The 22,418-nt window shown below is 41.5% G+C and overlaps 1 protein-coding gene across 2 annotated transcripts in view; it reads right to left on the bottom strand.

Moving 5' to 3' along the window:
* The window catches only part of THBS2 (thrombospondin 2), a 556,651-nt gene that overhangs the window by 378,263 nt on the left and 155,970 nt on the right, over window positions 1-22,418 (bottom strand). For both annotated transcript variants that reach the window (XM_085612109.1, XM_085612110.1), the window contains exons 7-10: window positions 21,458-21,551; window positions 20,845-21,015; window positions 7,134-7,310; window positions 2,395-2,568 (exon numbers count right to left, since the gene is read on the bottom strand). In XM_085612109.1, the coding sequence (XP_085468235.1) occupies window positions 2,395-2,568; window positions 7,134-7,310; window positions 20,845-21,015; window positions 21,458-21,551 (616 nt within the window). The remainder of the gene's footprint in view (window positions 1-2,394; window positions 2,569-7,133; window positions 7,311-20,844; window positions 21,016-21,457; window positions 21,552-22,418) is intronic.

Genomic DNA, 22,418 nt, shown 5'->3' with positions numbered 1-22,418 from the left:
GGCCAATGACATTTGGGTTTTCACTTGAATGCTTGATTCTTTTTAATACTTTGCTTATACAGTTTCTGGCAAAAACGTGAAATTCTCTACTAGTAAATAGAATTTTCTTTATCCATGATAGTATGGTTTCACCAGATGAACGGTTTTCCAGGCAACACTAATGGATTTCATTACCTATGTTACTCAGGCCTTATGTTAATGGTTAATGACAGGATGTTGACTGCTTGAAGATGAGGAATATCTTTTTATACAGATAACTAAATATTCTGGATAAAGGAGGGTCTGCAGCACTCATCCTTCTCGACCTGTCGGCGGCATTGGATACTTTGGACCATGCCACCCTCATCGACTGCCTTGAAAAATTGGGTATCACTGACAAAGCTCTTAACTTACTCCAGTCTTTCTTAATAGAGAGGGAGCCCTCAGTTAGGTTAGGGAACTTTACATCTAAGTCATTTTCCCTCCCATGTGGGGTCCCTCAGGGATCCTCCCTGAGTCCATTACTCTTTAATATTTATGTCATCGAAATCTCCTCACTGATTAGATCATTCAGGTTTTCACCTACTTCATATGCAGACGATATTCAGATTGTTGTCTCGGCATCAAACGAAGTAGAATTTATTACTTCCCAGTTTCATGACTGTATGAGAGCAGTCAGTAACTGGATGGGCAAGCATTGAATAGGGAGAAAACCGAGGTCATTCTATTTGGCAACAAACCCCAATTCTGGAGCCAAGCATGTTGGCCTATGGAGCTGGGAAATCTTTCCATCCCGGTCCAAAAAGTAAAGAATCTGGCCATAGTTATTGACGAGAAATTGAACCTTAATAAACATATCTGCTCGGTCATATCCTCTTGTTTTAATACTTTGAGAATCATTAAGAAGATTCTCTCGTTCATTCCCCTTATCTCCAGAAAAACAGTAATTTCTCTATTAATCGTCTCTAATTTGGACTACTGTAATGGCCTATACGTTCAGGTCCAAAAACAGTACATTAAGAAATTAAAAAGTGTTCAAAATGCAGTAGCGAGGCTTATTCTCGACTTACCCAAATTTCATTCTGTTTCAGCCTATATCGAAAAGCTGCACAGGCTGACAGTGGCTAACTGGATCAAATTCAAAGCTCTGTGCCTTACTTACAAAGCCTTACACAATTCCGGCCCCAGTTACCTTAAACAATCCCTCACCTGGTACATACCCTATCGAGATCTAAGATCCAAAAATACATTAACGGTCTTGCGCCCTATATTCAAGAGACTCAAATGGGGGGGGTCAGTTGTTTCTCCTCCGAAGCGGCAGTGCTTTGGAACAGCTTGCCCATAAACATCAAAGCAGCTCCCACGTTATTGACCTTTAGGAAACTTGTCAAAACTTGCCTCTTTAATGCTTAGCCTCCTCTGCTCCTCTTTTACACTGTAACACCCCAACTCAGCGCCAAGACACCCCCAGGTAATCAGGTGCTTTAGAAGTGTCCATAACATAACATAACAAGTTAAGCATCCTCATTGTGAGTTTAATTTTTGTAACTCAAGTAAGCACTGGCCATGTGACAGGAGTGGCTATGTGGTGGTTAAGGGTGCTAAGTTGGGAGAGAGGGGGTATTGCTAGAGCATTAAATGATCAGTATTAGGCCTCTTGTTTCTAATGGTATCAGAAGAGACATTTTAGAAGGGCAGGAAAGGGTAGAATGCTTCCTTATGAATGGCACACAAATCTGTAGTATAAATCATATGCTCAAGGTCTTAAATGCAACCTCTCTCATTAGTTTTGGAGTTGTGTTTATTGTTTAGTACTCGTAATTTAAAACTAATGCATTTGGGTTTAAGGGATCCTGAGGTGCAACAAAAGATGCTGGACATAGTATTGAAGGAAATTTCCTAGGAGCGATAATGTCCACTATCTGTCAAAGTTCATTGCAGAGAGGTAGAAAGAGGCTAGTATGAAACAGATTTCTCTACCATAATGTTCATTGTATGGCACTGTGTGTCCAGCTATGGAGACCACATGTCCAAACGAAAAATAGATTAGAGGCACCGCATGAACAGAGGGAAAATGTATGTATTTTATATCTGTATAGCCTGGAAGGCCAGCGTGATGAGTCACTATGGTAGATAATAGTTATAACACAATTTTAGGAATACAGAAGACAAAATACACATATTGCCATAGTGGTAATGGATGGCTGGCTCTAAATTAATAAACCGTGTATGGAAGAATTCAGGAGTAATAGGTCTTATCTACCATCATACTTTTTGTATTCTTATACGTGTGTGTGTGTGTGTGACATCAACTCTTTGTGCTCTGAATCTTGGTAGCTTTTCTGTTCTCTTGAGGCATTGTGTTTATTGTACTTTGTTTAATGGAGGCAGTCATTGCAAAATGTGTATACACACCAATTGGACAATCTTGCTTGTTGCACATCTCATTTTCTTTGGTGTCACCCGCACATTTCTTTCCTCCATATTGTGGTCGTGGGCTGTTACACAGACGGGATCTTTCACGTAGGCCTCCTCCACAAGTGACAGTGCAACTAGACCACGGAGACCAGGGTCCCCATTTGCCATTAACTGTAAGACATATTTCAGAGAATTAGCAATGAGTAAGAGGAATTACATCAATTAATGTCTTAAAAAAGGTTCAGGATTGTCATGCAGATTTTATTCGTTGGTTCCATAAGACATATTAGAAAACCACACATTTTAACATTTTCTAACAGATCATTTTTTAATAAGGAGGCACCCGAAACAAATGTTCTCTTTTCCATTTTTTAAATATGTTATGGACCATTTTGATTACAACAACATTGTGATTGCAAAACCAATATTATTATGTTGTATTTGTTGTGAATATAAGGGGAGAGTTCAAAGGCTGATACAAACAGGAATAAAGATGATAACTGATCTCCAGTGGGCTTTGTTTGATACATGAGCAAGTTGAGATATTTGCTGTAGGTGGGCAAAAGCTTTACAAGTCATCTTTTAATTTATCACTGCTCATCACTTAACACTGGCCTTAGCTTAAACATTATCTCAGTTCTTTGACCAAGGAGGCCTTACATGGATTGCATTTGATGACGCCTGGACAGCAGGAGCATCGAAATACATCAGTAGATGGCTGATGAGCAACTATACCAAAAAATTACACCCCTAAACAATGTAGACTTTCGAAAGATGGGTTGCACCATTTACAACTCATTATTCAAAAAGACACCTCCTAATCAGGCCTCCAAGATCAGCATCTCTAAAAGCACCTGCAACTGTCTGAGCAGCAATATCACAAGACTAGACACTAAGTGATGGATGGAAGAACGAGTAAACAAAAGAGTATGCCTTCTCCAGATGAGCCCCAATAGTATTGAAACAAATCCCAGTATCTTCCCCTCATGTCTTCTTCAAGAAATGAAGAAAATGTTATTCCTACAGTATTTCACAAACCCTCTGGAATCTGCTTTCTCCATTTACCCACCTCTCTTGCAATGGTCACTTGTCTTGGTAACCTCTTATCCCCTTATGCCCTTGTTTGTAAAGGGCTCCATTGCTTTGTAGGAATATTCTTGCTTGACAAATCCAACACATACATACATAAATATATACATACATACAGTGCTGTCCGTCTCATCACATTCATTTCTCATTAGTGATGCATTGTATTGCTGATACCCTTACACTAGTGAGGTAATCCTACAGCTTTTTGGAAATCCAAACAACTGACCCCTCTGAATATCATTTTCTTTTCGACTATTAGAAATCTTTCTTGGTAGACATGATGAAACTGCAACATCTGCAATTTCAGATGTGCATTGGCAACAAAGGTGTGTTCCTGTGGCTAGTGAAAACCATATGTACTGTTAGGTTATGTTAACAGAACTAGCTAAAGCACAGGTTCAACAGCGTTTTCTAAATGCTTTAAGACTAAGGGAACGAAAACAACCTGAAATTTGAAAAAGTTCTTATAGGTCTGTCTGAAACTTATAAAACTCCCTTAAAGTCAAACTAACATGTTTAAGTCTGTCAAAACAGCTAGTTTTGAAGGTCACCTGGCAGTTTTCTAGCCTCAAGTAGTCAGGTAAGGAATTCCACAACAAGGTGTCCTGGGCTGAGAAACTGCATCCTCCCATGCATTGCTTCTTATATCACAGGACCTAGAGAAGATGGGCACTAGAAGATCTTAATCTGCGTGAGGGAGTGTATTTAGTAAGTCTAAACCAAAAAACGTGGGTCCGAATCTTGAAGCGCTTTAAATATTGTACAATACATTTTAAATGAAACCCTTTGCTTGACAGGTACCCAATGTAATTGTTTTAGTGTAGAAGTTAAGTGGGAATTCCTCAACAATCTAAATATCACATTATTTGGAAGGGCTAAATAAATGGAGTTGGCATAGTCTAGCTGAAAGTAACTGTAGCTATAATTGTTGCTTTCAAGGCTTTCATGGAGAGAATAGAGGACATTTTTGTTCTCAATTTCAATGTAAAAATGCACTTCGATGCAACAGCACCAACCTGGGAGGTCATCATTATCACTATCTAACAAATATATACTCAAACTCTTAACTGAAATCATAGGGTTCTCAGGGTCACCCATCTCCACTGGCCAAAAAGGGCTGTTCCAGAGGTCGACTTTGCTTTTTAAAATTATAATCTCTGTTTTGTTTGCATTCAACCTGAGCTGGTTATTTCACCTCCATCTCTGGATAAATCAAATTTTGTTTTAAAATTCCAACTGTGAGGCCGGAGTATTATCTAAGCGGATGAGAAACTGGGAGTCAACTTCATAGTTGTACATTCTAAAACCGCAAGCTGCTAATCTTGTAATTAGGGGTCTTACATATACATTGAATAGAAAGGTGGAGAGAGAAGATCCTTGGGGGAGTCAAAATGCAATAAGGGTAGATGTAATTGGGTAGATGTAGCAACATATGGGCCCTTCGTCACGGCCTGAGCCTGAGCTTGCAGAAAGGATTTCATCCAATTCAAGTAAACATCCTTGAGCCCTACTGCCTCCAAGCGGTCAACAAGAATCTCATGGTCGACCGTATCCAAGGCAGCAGATAGACCCAATAATACCAATGCAGATATCTGACCATTATCCCCATCCCCATACATGCAACACTGTCCAGATCATGTGCATGGAGCAATAAAGGACAACTGCCTCTATTTAAATTTGTTCAAGTAAGCTCTGCTTTTGAAGGTGGAGAAGATGAGATGGTCATTTTCTCTATGGATAAATATCCATTGAAACATCTTCAGAACAAACCGAGAATTTTCATAGATTCATAAATCTCACCTTAACTTTATGGTGTACATAAGTGTTCTAGTTTTCAGGTATCCACATTATAACAGTTCTTTCCACTTCTCCAAACCAAAACCAGGGTGGAATAAACTACATCTCTTGACATGGAAAGCCCTCTTGACAATAAGTTAATCTACAGTAACCACCTTAAAAAGACACCTTGCACCCTGTCCTCTCTCCCTTGCCCTCAGAGACTACTGGGTGGAGGATGTGGCCATTGACCATGTCCTATGCTCATTCCAGTTGCTACTGGAACCTTCAGGCTATGCTCAGCTGGTACTGTTAGGCAGAGGAAATTACCCAGGCCATGCACTAAACCTATTTGCCATCCCCATTACGTGCTAAGCACTGTCTATAGGGCCTTTTATGCAGGAGTTACATACTATGAATACTAACTTAGCATTACCCTCTTACAATGTTGTTGCAATCTTCCTTTTTAAAAAACACAGTTCAACACAAATTATACATTTTGGAGCACTCCTTCCCAGCATCAAGTACATGTGGGAATAGTTGTTTTTTTCTTTGACGTTTTAATGGAGATTTGTCAGATAAGGATGAGTTCATAAGCATTCCAAAAATGCAAACAATCCCAGTAAGGGGCAGTAACAATTGGTTGTGGGAAAGGGGCTTGGCCATAGGCGCTATACTTGCTATTATTAGTGCAATTTAGTGGTGGAGGTAAACATTAGAGCAGCTGTAGGTTTACGTCATAAAATAGACAGTCAATAATTAGATCTCACACTACATCTATTTTCAATAAATGATTAGTGTCTGCAGTCTTCCGTGACTAAAATTAGAGATTTTTCCTAGGTTAAAAGGGTATTTCCTATCCTCTGATGTGTGTTCTAGTCTCCCAAAGCTGTGGTGCGTCGCTGTTCACATGGTCCGCTGCAATATGTTTCTGAAATGTTATTTTGGAAACCTGTGTGGTTGCAAACTGTTGCATTGTATAGTAATGGCCGGGGCGATCATTTTAACATCTTGCTATAGACACTCGGTTTTATTTTTAGTTTAACTATGTTTTGTAAAAATAATTCAGGCGGGTAATAGTCGGGATATCTGTAACAGGAAGGCTCTGGAAACCACCCAACACTTTTTGCAATTCAAATGTATAGAAAACCACAAAAGGATACAAAAAAACTAAAAAATAATCTATCATTCCAGGTTTGGTATAAATCTGTTAAGCAAAAATGAGTGTAATGCAGAGGAAACATTCGTAAATTGTAATTCCTTTATCCAATCTGCATGAAATTTGAAAGCATTAACTTAAGGTGAATTCGTGCGGTCTCTGCCAAATATCGTGCAGAATTTCCAAAAAGGGGTCAAAATTGTCAGCAAAAAACCTATAACAAAACAGTCGCTATCATCCACTCCACAGTACACACACGTAAAAACTAGGACAATATCCCATGACGTAAATTATTATGCATCTATGCTAAACACAAACTAAAAACAGGCTTTGAGGCACAATCAGTTAGGTGATAAAACTGTCAAAGAATTGAGTCTCAGCCAAACATTAGCTCACAGCTAAAACACGAGATTAATTCACGTATATTTAAAGGTTTGCATCAAATAGTGGACAAAAGTAGTTTACAGCTGGTGCATTAGTTTAGCTATAATGTATGCCATGGTAATCGTCGCAAGAAGAATTGGCAGAAAGCACTGTCCTGCCTATAAAGTCTGTAAAGTCTCTGAAAACATCTTAGTCATTTTAATCTTATGAGTTCTTATTTCTAACATATTGTAAGGGTTGTATGCTTGATTTTACTAGAATGCACCGAGAAAAGCCGAAGGCGTTCGTCTAAAATACATTCATATTGTGTCAACAAGAACAATCTTACCAGGGCAGGGGATGCCTTCACACTGTTTCGTCTCACGCCCATTTCCCTGGCAGTCTTTTCCACCCATCTGTGGCAGGGGGGAGTTGCAGAGGCGTATGCGAGTGATATTCCCAACTCCACATGTTACAGAACATGAAGACCAAGGTGACCAATGACTCCAGCGTCCATCTTGGCGTACTGTTAAAGAAAGAGCAAATTATGAGCATCACTGTATCTCATGTCAAACTGCTGAGAGCGAATTGTTGTTTAAGGCCAAGGCAGGACAGGCCTAGAGAGCAACCTTTCAGTGCCCCAACGGCTTGTCGGCTTGTTGAACAGGTTAGTGTGTGGTTGCTTTTTAGGTCTCGCCTAGGCAGCGTGCACCATCCCTTCGATGGATGATCCTGCTCAGACCCTATATAACTTATGGCCAACTCCTGGCCATGCACATAAGGTTGGCATCACAACCGCTAGTGGTGCCTTTTGGGTCCTTGACCCTGGTGGCGGGACTATAAAAGCCAGAGTTTCCGCTCTAAACTATATATTTTATTTTCAGCCCTGATGAAGTCTTTGGTTATACTTACAGCACATAGATGAAACACATGTTGATAAGTGGAAAGTCCAAGCACAAGGGCGGAATTGAGTACTGGAATAAAGAACAGTTGATACCACGATCTTGACGCCTATATTGTTTGTGTGTTCAGAGAATACTGTATATCTCTTCGAGACATGCTGTATCTAGGATATGGGCTTGAAGAAGCACCCATCTTTTTCACTGGGTTCTGTCCTTTAGAAATGCTGACTTGTCATTGGTGAATACAATTAGTAGTCCCTTCTTTTGGAATTTTGTATCCTCCCCTGAGAGCTGCCCCTCTTATATCTGTTCCTACTGTTCAGGGTATTAATACTTAGAGAGAACTTTTTTTTAATTTGGCCTGCCTCATGCTCGATAACTCTTCTGTTTACTTGTGCAATGACACTTTAGTCGCTTCATTTGCTTGTGGTCCCTTTATCTATCTCCCCGTGCCTCCCCTCACTCCTCCCACAACACTGCTTCCCTTGCTTCATGTCCCTTTATGTCCCCCTTCTCCACTGCATTGAATTCCTATGTTATTTTACATTAAGCACTTTTATTTATAGGCTGGGTGACATTAAATAATCACGATGTTGAGCCGATAGCAGACTCGAACACGGATCCCCATCTCATCAGTCGCCAGCTCTCACCGCTGCGCCATATCCTGTGCCTGGCTATGTTGCAGGGTGCAGAATCATATGTGGTCAAAAGAGGTTCCACTGGACACCTAGTGACAGCCTATGGTACTGTACCCACACAACACATATCTATGGCATAGGTGAACAAGTATTTTTTTGTTGCTATTTTCATTTCTATTTATCCATCTGTATTTCTCCTTATTAATTTTTGGTGACTCAAAGATGAAGTTGCACATAGTATATTTTCAGGGTTTTTAGCTGAAGAGCACACAATCATAGGGCCATTTGTGTATGGTTACAGTGCCCTAACTAGCAACACACCCACCACATTGTAGTATTTGCCCATGCACACAATAGCAGAAATTCAAGCTTCATTAGAAAAATATTACAACTTTTTACTCTCCTTGTGTTGTCAATAGGTTCAAGTATTGGCTTGGGTTCATAATTGACAGAATGAAGAGATGCACGTAATATTGTCTAATTTCTGTGATTTTCTATGTTTTAATACTAATACAGACAGGGTACCGCATTCTTTCCATCATTATGTTTGTAAAAACAGTGAAAATTTAAAACTGGGAGCCTTATTTGTGATGTAGATTGATGCATACGTGTAAGGAACAGTTAAATAAATGCTCCTGTTGTACATAGAATAAGAAAAGGGTATGCATCTCAATTTCTGTTTTGAAGATATAACTCAGACCAGGAACTTTGGCCCACTTATTCAAACAAACAACTCAGAAATTAATTGTTTCATCGTGCTTCAAAGCAAGAGAGTGGGTAGAAGTTTCCCAACAGTTTGCAGATTTTATACTGAAAATATGCAAATTAAGTCCCAATGTCAGTCTAAACAACCATTGACTTCTTACTTCAGGGTCTGCCATAGTAACCCATGGGCATTTTTCCTTCCAGCTGTCCCAGTCAAGCTCTGCCCCCCCCGTGCTCTGTGTATGCTCACCCGGGGTGAAATCTGCTTCAAAGAGTCCCAGAGAAAACTGTTGTTCACAGTACTTGTGCCATGCAGTAAATCCTGCTTTCTTCCATACTATACAAGGATGGACTCGGAATGGAAAACAATTACAAATGCAGCCCTGGGATATTTTTTTCTCACAGCAGGCCCAACGAGCTTTGCAAACATTGATTCCAACCAGTACATGTTATGAAACTAGCTAAACCACTCACAGTCCTAGACAGCAGCGGCTCCTCCATAGGGGCGTTTGGGCGCCACCCCACTGCTTTCTCGCAGTGCGAGAAGCAGAAACATAAAATGGTAAAAACTACAATTTTTTGTTTCTGCTTCTCGCACTGCGAGAAAGCAGAAGTGCCTGGTTGGGGGCGGGAGGGTGGGCGGTTGTGCTCAAGGGCAGGGGGGGGAGTGGCTTACCAACTGCTGTGGGTACTGAATGTTTGGTCGGCCCCTGAAGCCGACCAAACAGTCAGTACACGCAACAGTGGGTAAGCCACTCCCCCCCGCCCTCGAGCACGACCGCCCACTCTCCCTTTTTCTCTATGCAGGCGAAAATGGCGCGGCTGGGGCGCTCCCCCCTGCGCCTCACCAATTACAACGCTGCCATTGCAGCATTGTGATTGGCGAAGGGGAGGGAGGGAGGCTGCCTTTCCAGATGACGAGGAGAGCTGCCGGAATTGGCGCAGGACGGCTGGAGTCAGACTCGGACCCATCCCCATCCCCATCCAGAAGCTGAGTAAGTTTAATTTAATATATTTATTTAATTAAACCCCTCCTGCCTCCCCCCATCCCCCCGCGACAATCCCATTTTCACCCCCCCTGCACCCACCCGCCCCTAATGCCGGCCGCGAATGGTACTTAAATAGTTTTCTGTCTGCTATGTTTTCATTTAATGTTTACCTTCCACCTTTGCGTTCAAATTCCTTTCCCGCTTTTCCTCGGAGCATTGTGTTTCCCCCGCTTTGCTTTTTACTTTATTTACAGTGCTTACTTCACTTTCACCCCCCTGTCTTATTGTGGACCATGTATCCCCCTTAGTAGCTAATTTTTTGTTCCGTTTTGCTTTTGTGCTTCTTACTTCTTCCCTTTTTCGTTTATCACTGTCATAATTTCTTGACTTCCAGTTGTTCTCTCTCATACTATTTATTTTCCTCTCAATTTTCTTTCTCTGTTCCGTATTTTTCTTAAACCCCATCCACCCTATTTGGCTCCCTTTTTTTTGCTCATATTTTGGTATGTTACTTCTTTTTTGTTCATATGGTGTTATTTGCTCTCTTTCTTTTGTTCCTATGTTGGTGTGTTCGCTTCTTTCTTCCTTCAAAGTTGCATGTCCAGTCAGTCTCTCGGTTCATATTCTGTTTCGTTTTTGTCAGTTTTTTCTCGTATTATTTTAGTTTGTGCGAACCCTTCTCTCTTCCTTTTGTTGTTAATTTCATGCACACCCGGCCGTGTTCTTCCGATTTTATCTTTCTGTCTTCAGGCGGTCCCTTCACTCCCCCCAAACCAAGTGTATACGCTCTTTTATCGCTAGTTAGTGTGTTTACCTTTGGTGTTTTACAGTTTTGGTACATGTTATTATTTTGCTCTAATTCCCCCTTTCCTACTGTAGCGTTAATATAGAGTTTTCGTTTCATCCTTTTTCCCCGCGGTTCGTTCTCAGATTTGACAACCGTGAATTTAGAAGTGAAACAAATCTGCAGGACAAGCCGGGGGGGGAGATCGGTCTCTGTTATTGGGTGTGTATCGATTGCATCCAACAGTGAATGGTGAGTCTGTGTGAGGGCAGAGTGAGTTGTGTGGCTGTATGAGTACACTGGATGAGCTGTATGCCCTCATGAGTGAGGGTTGAGTGGGTTGAATAAACTGGATGAGTGGTGTGCCCTTCTGAGTGCAAGGTGAGCAGTCTACTTTTGTGAGTGTAGGGAGAGCGAAACAGTGTGCATCTTTGAGTGCAGTGTAGCGAAGGGTGAGTGATGTCTGTGTGAGTGCAGGTTGAGCAGGGGTGGGTGAATGCAGGCTTAGTGATGTGTCAGGGAAGGGTGAGTAATGGGTCTATGAGTGCAGGGTGAGTAGTGTGCCTATGTGAATGCAGGGAGAGTGATGTCTCTGTGCAAGTGCAAAGAGACTTGTCAGGCTACTCCAAGAGATGTGTTCGCCAAGCCACCTCATTCTCAAATTTGCTTGAAAATGCACCATTTGCCCACTCTTTTTAAAACAAATTCTCGGGGGAGAACTCCCCTGAACCCCTTGTAGTTGGTTTGGGCTGGCTCGCTATGCTCGCTCGCTCGCCACAGTGCAGTATTTACGCCTCACCATTTTCAAATGTCACCAGCCGCCACTGGGCCTAGACCTCAGAAAGTAGTTTATCCATTAAGCTACTGTCAGGCTTCTCATGGGGCCCTGGGATAGGTAGGCGTACTAGGCAGTATCCTATATTCGTACTGTTATTTATCACTTGTTTCCCATGCCCACAATACTATTGTACTTCAGTCAGTATTCAAGTTATTTCTTTTTGGCACTTGAATGCCCACAGGTTTTTACAGTTTACCTAAATGTATTTCAGTTACAGATTGTCCCTATCCATTAAAACACACATACCCTGCTGCTGTTTGTACGATATGCTGTTTATTTGACTGCTACCTGCTTTTATCCTGTTTGCTAACTCACATTTGTATCAATGTAAAGCGCTCTGATATCCGCAAGGATCTTGTTCGTGCTCTATAAAACTCTCAAAATAAATAAATAAATACATGCATAAAAATATACAGACAAAAATCTAAATTAAAAACAATAAATCAACATCAAAATACATTTTGAAGTTAAAATTCATTGTTATTGTCCTTCCTCCAAAGAAGTGTAAAATAACATAACTCTGTCAACTTTTATTGATCTCATCTTTAGGCCATTATTTAAAAAGGGAACCTTTTCACATCATACCTTGGGAGTAGATGATATTTTAAGAAATGAAAAGCTGCTCTAGTTCCTCCTGTTTCAACAGAGGCACAAGGTATATCATATTTATACATTTGTAAAAATCACACAAAAATAAAGGGAATCCTTAAATGTTCTGAACTATTATCACAAGGACATAGGGTGCAGTACCGTATGTGGCCAAAAGAGATCCCACGGGACACCTAAAGACAGCCTGTGGTACTGCACCCTCACAACACCGCTTGATTTAACGTGGAATCAGAACTGGCATTTTCACTCCCAGCCCTATGGCACTATTGCAGGTGTACTACAGAAAAAATACACACAGAGCTCTTCATTTTATTAAGGAGGGGAGGGCATATCTATTGCATAGGTAAAAAACACTGGCATTTATAATGCCAATAGCTCCAACTCCAACAAATGCGGGACCTATTGCATTTACAATGCTTGTTTAGCTTGTTGTCGGCCTATTGTCACCCGTCATCCCCTGGAGGAGGCTTGGTTGGGACTTCCCTTTTGCAGTTGAGATAGCCTGAGGTTCGAGGATCAGTGGGTGAGTTTCTTTTACTTTATTTACCAATACCTTCAAGCTTCTTCCTGGGCAATTTGGCCTTAGCTACCCAGGTGGATTTTCTGCTCTCCAGGCTAAGGGAGATTTTGGCAAAATGGTGAATAGTAAAGTTGCGGGCCCCAATGAGCTGAGCATTAAATTTACAAATAGTACCACCCTGGATTCCTTCCTAGCAAGAGCAATGGGGGTTATCACCTCCAAAATCTACCTGGCCGAGCGCAGGTTATCAATGGAAGTTGAGGGGGGTGCCTGGATTTTCACTGGGAGGGTGGCCACGTAAGCTCCACAGTCTGCCCGCCCAAGGACTCCCAGTGCCCCAAACTAAGCAAATTATTTTCTGCGTCTCTCCCAAGGTTCATTCCCTTGACAACCCTGCCACAGAAACCGCTAACAACAGCATCTGCTCACCCCTACCTAAAAGGAAGAGGCAAACCAAACAACCACCTAAGGGGAAGGGCATGAAAAGACCCTCGACCTCATCTACAAACTGGCCTAGCGCTAATTGTACAGGCTTAGTGAGTCCTGCTGCTATGGACTGGTCTGATGTTATTGGCAAACTTAAGGACGCAATCCAGCTAAGTATCACCCCCTTGATGGAAAGAATATTCACCCTGGAATCAGCCATAACCAAACTGGCTGTAGGGTTTGATCCATCTAAAGAAGCCATGAACTCTATTTGTCACTTGGTGGAAAGGATTATGGGGTCTGATCCGCTCAATACCCATGGGCGAGATGCTTTGTCCAAAGGCCAAGCCACGGAAGGAGCAGATATCTGCGTCCCTAACTGACCCCAGCTGCTCTCCCAGCCCTTTGTTCCCTCGGCTTCATCTGCAGTAAGGAATCCTCCACAAGAGGACAGGTCCCGCAGGCCTTATTTGGAACAACCAGTGCCGGGGGTACCAGTGGGCAGGAAGCCTGAGACAAGACGTATGCATCCCCTGCCTAAATTTACCTCTGGATTGTTTTTCCTATGTAGCTATTTTGTCAGGGGTTCCAAGTATTAGTGCCAACACAATATAAACTACCGGCCAACTCAAAAACAAAGTATGTCAGTGGTTGGCAAATAGCGCACATTTTGACTGTAAGGACAATGATGATATTTTGTTTGTCAGAAGGGTTGGGTGGGTTGGTCCTATGCCTAAATCCCTGGGGGGGCGGGATTGTATTGTTATCAACTGTAGGTCACCTGCCCTGGCCAAGCATTTACTTTCTAGTTCATTTCCACTACTCACCAAGGAAGTGCGTATTAACATCCTTACGCTTTTTCTACCGTAGCTTACAGCTCAATCCCCCTATATGGGTTACCATGAACCATAACACTTTTAGGCAAACAGCTATCTCCTCTTAGCAAATAGGTATCCCTATGAGTAATAGATTTGATCCCCTCTGTGCCTTGGACCAAAATGGTTGACTGCAGGATATTTTCCATCGTACATCGATTCTCAGTCCACCCAGCGTAGACATTGGCTATTCAAAGTAATCTTCCTGCTGAGCCTACATCTGTAAGCGTTCTCGGGTGATCCCATAAAACTCTAAGCTGGAACATAGCAGGTCTTAGGGATCAGCTGGTGGACCCTGAATGGCAGAACTTTATTTCTAATTTTGATGTCCTTTTACTCCAGGAGACCTGGGCTTTTGATCCGATTGGTCAGGATGGATATGAAAGTTTTTGTGTGGCAGCAACTCCCTCTCCTAGACATAGTCCAGGAGTGGGACTACATATTTTAGTCCGATTCTCAACTAACCTGTGGGTATTTCCAATTTCCCTAAAATACAGTGGAATTCAGATCCTTTGGATGCTTATCTCTAAAGATTTTAATTTTTATAACTCAATCAGTGACCCTGGATGCCAGATTGAGGCATTCTTTGAAGTGGTGTCACTCCTATGCCTATTTAAAAATGTTTAATATTATAATAGGTGGGGATTTTAAAGCTAATTTAGGACAAGATCCCAATGATGGTAATCCTTGTGCGCTTGCTCAAGCTAGTATAAGGAATGTAATGCATGTGGGACCTAGCCCATCTGGGGACTTGCCCCTTTTGTGAGTTGGGGTAAAGGGACCATTATTATTTATATTTTTATCTTGAGGTCTATTGATTGTTATGTCAGCCCGGGGGTGGTACATGAAACTAATTTTAGCAACAACAACCAAAAAGAAACAGTACTAGGAGTTAATGTTGGTCCTGGCATAAACTCTGATCCAGGCCTGACTGGCTTAACTACGAAAGGTGGGGGTTTGAGGGTAAAGTGGTGCAATCTCCCAGTGCCTAAAGTGATTAAATCTGTAGTCAGCCTTAATATTACTATTATCATGGAGCCCCTTTTAGCCCTGATAACATCACCCGCTTTAATAGTGGAAGCTTTTGACCAAATAAATTAGTCCACTGCTAATATCATAAGGGATATGGGGAGTAAAGCCAGGGGTGCAAAGCCAGGCTGGCTCGACAAAGCTTGCAGATTGGAAGGGTAATTATCTACGTGAGGACCTCATCCCTAAACCCCACAACTAGGATATTATCAAGGATGCTTAAAAGGAGTACAGAATAGCCTTAGGGAAGCAAAAGGCTGAACTCAGAGAATCATCTTGGCAACGGTTGGTGTCCACTTGCTCTTTTAGAGATTCCAGCGGCTTTTGGGCGGCGGTTGATGGAAGACAGCCCAATGTGGCTGCACAAGATGATATAGGCTCCCCTATCCCCCCTGCCCACTACCACAAGGTGTACACAAAGATCTCCCCACTCACCAGGGTGACGGGGATAACCTGTACCCACTTGAGATTAGGTTTGAGTATGAGGAGGTCTATGATGCCATCATTGGTAGCCCACCCAAAAAAGCACCCCGGCCAGATGGGATACCCATGAATTTATACAAGGCAGAACCACACCTCAGGGCTTCAGTTCTGACTAATGTCCTTAATCCTGTGACCCAGTTAGGCCAACCGTTGACCTGGAAATCTGCTACCATAGACCCAGTGTTTAAGAAGACCAATTTCTCTGTTCAGCTCAGTGGTAAAGGTGGTTGGGCCTATTGTCCTTCAGCGAGTGGAAGCTTGGGCCCAGGCAAATGATATAGTCTGTCCTGTCCAATATGGATTCAGGGAAGGGATGGGTACATTGGAACAATGTCTGAACCTTAATCTCATTATAGGGAAATATGTTGTGGTGAAGCAGGGGTCCATTTTCCTTGCATCTATGGACCTCAGTAGCACCTTTAACCGGGTGAACAGGTCTAAGCTTTGGGACATTCTTGGGGTAATTGGATTGCCAGCTCAGTTGATCAATTTTCGTAGAGCTCCTCACGCAGACGTAAATGCCCTCATCAGACATGGTACAGAGGGGGACACAACTGAATCTTTTAGCCTCCCACGGGGGGAGTCAGGCAGGGATGTGTGATGGCATCAATATTGGGTTTTATTATATATTAATAGCCTGAACCACTGCTTGAACGAAAATTAGGGCAAAAAAAGCAAAGGAGATGATGGACGGAGTGCTGAAACTTTTCAGACACTCACACCCAGTCACAGATCTGGGTTGAATCCATCATCGTTCTTTAGCTCATTTCACCACCCCAGTTCAGACACAGTGGAGCAAAAGAATGATGGATTTAACCCTGATCTCTTGACTGGGGGTGAATGTTTTGTTTTGTTCTTCATTCTCTCCATCAGCTGTGCATCTTTTGAATGAAAATTGGGGCTAATCTGCCTAGGGTAAAGTCTGTTAGCGTGCCTACCCTGCTAAATGACGCCCGAACGGCCAACGGGTTAAAACTACTGGTTGACAAGTTTGTTAAGTTCATGGATGATCTGGACCTAGAAACAAACATCACAAAGACCCATTATATGGTCTGCAGGAGGAAGAAAGCTAGAACAAGACCCATTGATATCAGCGGGCAAAACATCTTTTGGGTCTCCACCTTTCCCTACTTGGGGGTATCATTCGATCAACTGAACGGCTGGCTTTCTTGCACTTAAAGTCGCTAGTCCAAATTCACACAAGCCTGTTGCACCCTATTTAGATTTTCACTGTCAGTTGGTAATAAGCCCATTTTGACCCTGTTGCAAATCTACAGAATGAAATGTTTCCCAGTCCTAACATACGGTGCAGCCGTTAGGGGGTACTGCAAGTGTAGGGCGGTCCAGCTTGAAGAGTACGGATTCTGTAGAAAAGTTCAGGGGCTGGGTCCAAACATTTCCTCAATTGCAACCCACTAGGAACTGGGTTTTAACTATGTGTAGGATCTGGTTAGACTGGCTCCACTGTTACTCTGGATATCTGTTTGGGTCGACGAGAGACTGTGGTTTAACAGGAGCATTATTGAGGACTGCATGGAATGCATGTATGGCCATAAGATACCGTGGATAAATTAAATAAAATCCGTTGCTCGTTCCCTAGATTGTATGGACATTTGTAACCAGCCACACTGCCTTAAAAAGTGTGATCATGGGCGTTGGAGAAGAATTCCATCAGATCCTATCTACTGTTGAAATCCGCTGATGTTGTTGAACATTATCTTATGGTAGTTAACCCCCCAGGGACAGATTACTGCTTACTAAATTTCATCTGGGTACGATCGGTACTATGATTTGTTGCCCTCCAGGTCATTTCAATCCCCATACCCTTTTAACTTGCCCTTGTGATGATAGTTCACCCCAGACCTCAATACATCTGGTTTTATTTTGTAAATACTAGGAATTCTTGCAAGAAGGTACTACAACTTTTAAAAACGAGGAGTTTTACTCAATTTCGCCCTGCCTTTTACATTTACAGTTATTACCTGATCAGGCGGTGACTTTGGCGGTTACTAGTTATTTAAAAAGGGCCTTACACTGGAATAACTCTTGAACGCTCGCTCATCGTCTTTTCAGAATGAATTGTACTGTATTGTGCTTAATAAGGCTTTTAATGTTTTACTGTGTTTTTTTTATTATGTTCCTATCTTTTATGATTATGATGCATAATCGAATAAAGATTAATATGATGATGATGAAAAGGTTCATCTTCAGTTTGCCTTAATTTCAACAATTTCTAGAGCTAATATGTATATGGCACTTCATTGCTCTATTTTCTTTTCTTTCCACATTATGTTTGAAGTAGAGCAAGGCAAATTGATTCATACTACTGTCAATAGATAAGTACTTTGAATGGACCACATTTCCGTAGTTAATGGTGTGGCTGATAAGACTTTAAGCAGATCAACTTTTATATCCAGATCGATATAATAGCCACACCATCTTGTTTCATAAAAGATCATGACACCTATCCTAAAACTAATAACTGTTCTGCAATAATATCTTTACTAAACTGCCATTGCAATTATGAAGAAAATTGTCATCGTCAAATAACAGTACTACTATATCATCAAACATCATTCCCTTATGTCCCTCTCTGCTTACTTTAAAGAATGATTTACTTTTTGTTTATATTACTTTATTTCAGAGCCATATATAGCACATTTGGAGGTCCAATATTTTAATAAATGTGTTGTAAGTTTTAAGTAATACAAAATGATATTTGCTCACATCTGGAACCAGTATATTTTGACAAATCAGGTAAAGATTGTGAGTTTTACATACAAATTTGGGGGGTTCACTAATTTTTCCTGGTGGACACAACCAGGAGCAACCACAGATCTGCTTCACCAGTAAAGTTACAAATACACAAATTTCAGCATGGAAAAAGCAGTGAATCTCAATTGGGAATCCCCATGGGCAAAGTGGAAATTCGGCAGTTGTTTTTTCTTGATATTCCTCCTGTGTTGCAGTTCCAGTGCTTCGTCTGTTTCCAGTTAACTATTAGACCAGCCTGAGGGTTACTTTCCTGAACACCAGTTTTTTCCTTCTTACGGGGTTATTTCCTGGAGCAGTATTCAGACCCTCCAGGATTTCGCGATTTCGCGATTTGCCGCGAAATCGGCACTTTTGTAAAAATGCCGTGATTTTTACAAAAGTGCCCGCGAAATCAGCACTTTTGTAAAAATTCCGCAATTTTTACAAAAGTGCCTGCGAAATCAAAGACAGAACCAAACACCTCTTTAGTACTGGTGCATCATTTCTCTTCATGTAGGCCAGGCAGTTTCCGAGATACATCATATAGACAGTCTCGAGTCCAGGTTAATCTCGTTTGTTGTGAATATTAGCCTTGGATTCTGGGGTAAAATTAAAACTGCTGGGAACTACTTTATTTAAAACGCATGTTCCATCTGAGGTCACCCAGGAAGACATTCTGAGTATAAAGATCTGTTTTTTTCTTTTTATCTTTACTGTAGCGATTAGTTTCTTCTCCCCTCAAATGTTTTGGGGAGTTTATTCCAGATTAGCCAAAATAGTTAAATTTTAGTGGAATTAGCTGGGGATGTGTATCCATTCTTGAGTAAGTAATTCATTTATCTATGTTTTCTCATTGCACCTATTGCATCTTCAACCCTTTGAAAGTGTTTAATTATCTTGTGCAGTTTTACTGTTTTTAAATACTTTTGTGGAGTCGCTACATTCTTTATTTCATGTCGGTTTGAGTCATGCATCTGTCAGTATTGAGGTTTTAGGCTCGGACAGAGCTACCTAATGGGCATCTCCGGGGCCTTTGTTTGCTTCAATGCGCTTACAAACGGATTTCGCAGTTAGCAGGAACTTTGCTCCAGCGCATTAAACCCGTTGCTTCTGTGCCACCAGGACCCGGCCAGTGATTTCTTAGCAGAGGCCCGCCTTGAGGAAGCATTTTCATATGGAATTGAGGCACGCGCAGTTCACTGCTCCCAGCGTTTTGTAAATTCTACGAGGGCCGCATTGGCTGCTCCTAGCTGCTCACAGGCCCTCACAACTGCTCCTTCACTCGGCCCCCAAGAGCAGACACAACCCATGAGACAAGAGAAGGGCCACCAAGGGGCATCATGGGAACAGAGTTATAGAGTCCAACAAAGGTCCTGGCCTGGGCTGCCTGACCTTGGCTTTCCGAGCTGGCTCTAACATGGCACCCCAAATGTGAGGGGAGACGGGGTGCTCGATCTGGATAAAAATGTGGCTTCCATGCTGAAATTGTGTGATCTTAGGCAAATATTTAATTTCACTAAGGTATGTTCTGGAATGCCATTTCCTATGGGATGCTACCAGGCCATCTTTGATGGGCTTCTCAGAACCTATACTAAAGCAAATGGAGGATTGCATTTCCAAGGGATAACAGCCTTCACCTGTGGGCTGCTTCCTCTGTTCCATATCCCAGGTTGCCTATTTCAAAGCGTAATACGCTGCTAAAACAGTTTCCATTGATTTAAGGCTGAGAATGAATGATTATGAGTAAAATAAAGTGCCACAAAAATGCTGCTAAATTTCCATATTTGTGCCGCTAAATTTCCATATTTGTGCCGCTAAATTTGCTAATCCATGCCGCTATATCCTCGGGGGTCTGAGTATTGGATTCCTGTCACAATTTGGCATTTGGTCTTGCCTCTGGTGAAAAACAGCTATATCTTCGCAAAAAGAAGTTGCCACCAGTGTCACTTAGAAAACCAGCACTTGACAGAGTCAGGCCAGAAAATAAAGGAATACAATGCAGTCAGAGTTATTACCAGTGATTTAGATAGGTTAATCCATTGAATTTTTAACACATTTTAGATAAGTGATTCACATAAAAACAAATGGATATGCCCAAATGTGGGTGCCGCAGTGACTTCAGCTGCTTTTCACTGATGAGATTCAAGAAGGTCAAAATGCAACTCTGGTTGTTACTTTTGCCAAACAAAGGGGACATACTCTGGCAGTTTGGTCTGAGCATCCTTCTTCGGGCAGGACAAGAGAGACCAATTTGCATATAGCGTGCCTTGTATCATATGTTCTACTCAAACTGATAAACAAAAGAATGGCATGAGCTCAGAATAATGATCAGTGGTTCAGTTTAAATCAAGCATTTCCATCTATCACCTTTATTCTGTATAATAGAACATCATCCTACATGTTTACTTCCTGGGCTTTTTTGAAGATTATTCATTTGAAGGAGCATGACTAGTAATCAAAGCACTAGGCAAAGAGACAGAAGCTCATGCACAGCTCATAGCTACTTACTGCGGTTATCACATTTTCCAATGTTGCATGTCCTGGTCTGGATTGAAGAGCCTTCACAGGTATTGCTGGTGGCATCACATGATCTCCCGCGCTGTTGAGTTCCAGAGCCACATGTTACAGAGCACTCTGTCCACTCAGACCACGGGGACCAGCCATCTTCAGTGCCATTGGCTGAAGACAGAGATGCCAATATTACGTAGAGACAATGAATTTACTTTTTCAACACTCATTTTAGAAAGTAAGCTGTACTCGTAGATTTCAAACCATTTACTTCTGATCTATTAAATGTTATAACACTTTTTCAAAAAGAAATATTATATCATTCTACACATATAGTACACACTAAGGGTATAAATGCTGTTGCAAAGAGAAATAACATTTGGAAACATATGAAAATGCAGTTCAAAAGACAAATTTGGAAGTTGCGAATTGATTAATTAGCCTATGGGGTCCAAATGTGGTTGTATAATGTTTTGCATTCTACTTAATGAATCTTCTTATAGTAGGTGACCAGAAAATAACTGGATTCTTTCTCTTTTTATTTTGAAACATTTCAACCTCTGCAGCTCTATGAGCTAGGTCTACAATTAAATTAATCAATGTAAATACTCACGGTCACAGATAGGGCAGCATTCACCTTCCTTAATTACTGGACTGGCACAATGTACTGCTGGGCAGGTGATTTGGCTGCAAACTGTCTTCGAGTTCTGCAAATAGACAAGTTCATCAGAATGAGGAGCCCACCTTCCAGTAGGACTCAGCACAGAGCTGACTGACTAAAAATCTACACCTCTAACATTATACTAAAATGTTTACTAGTATTTTAACACCCAATTTCTAGGTCTGGCATTTGTCAAGACCTTCTGTTCCTCTTAAAAAACATTTTCTTTATAAAAATAGATTTACCAAACTTTCTTCATCAATTGGTCTGTACAATTGTCATTCATATTTTGCTTCAGCCTACCATAGCTTACAACATGGCTAGTGGGTTAGCCCACATGAGCCATTGGTTTCTTTGTATGTGAGCAACTGCATCCTGCCCAAGCAGAATGTTGTCACCCACAAAAAAGTAGTCTCTTTTAGTGCCAGGGAGATGGGCATTTAAAGAAAATCTATACGTATTTTAAACTCTTGAGGCCCAGCAGCTCCTGTGATTCAGCTATTAGACCCTCGCTGCCATGGGCTGTACATCATATCCTATGTGTATTGTTTGTGGGGCCTATTTTTTAAAATTGACTTTTTGACCATTCCAAAATGGCTGCCCTTAACTGCCACCCTTTGTTGTACCTTTGCTCACAAGAGCGGGTATCTTTGATTTTTTTTTAAACATAAAGTTTAACAAAAAAATGTTTTAAACAACCTGTGTGCACACATGTGCGCACACAGACAGTCCTCATTTAATGTTTGATAAACTGCTATTACAAAACCATTAAAAGATAACAGCCTGTATGTGCACACATGTATGTGGTTACAGACTCACATTTGTAAATATGTTGTAAAAACACTGAACAAAAACATGAAAATACATTGCCATTGGCAAAGCAAATAGGCTGGTAGCCAATGCCAAACCTAAT

The sequence above is a fragment of the Triturus cristatus genome, chromosome 6 (assembly GCF_964204655.1).
Source record: "Triturus cristatus chromosome 6, aTriCri1.1, whole genome shotgun sequence".
Classification (NCBI taxonomy): Eukaryota; Metazoa; Chordata; class Amphibia; order Caudata; family Salamandridae; genus Triturus; species Triturus cristatus.
The sequence above is the reverse complement of the archived record's forward strand: the minus strand, read 5'-3'. Positions and strand labels throughout refer to the sequence as shown.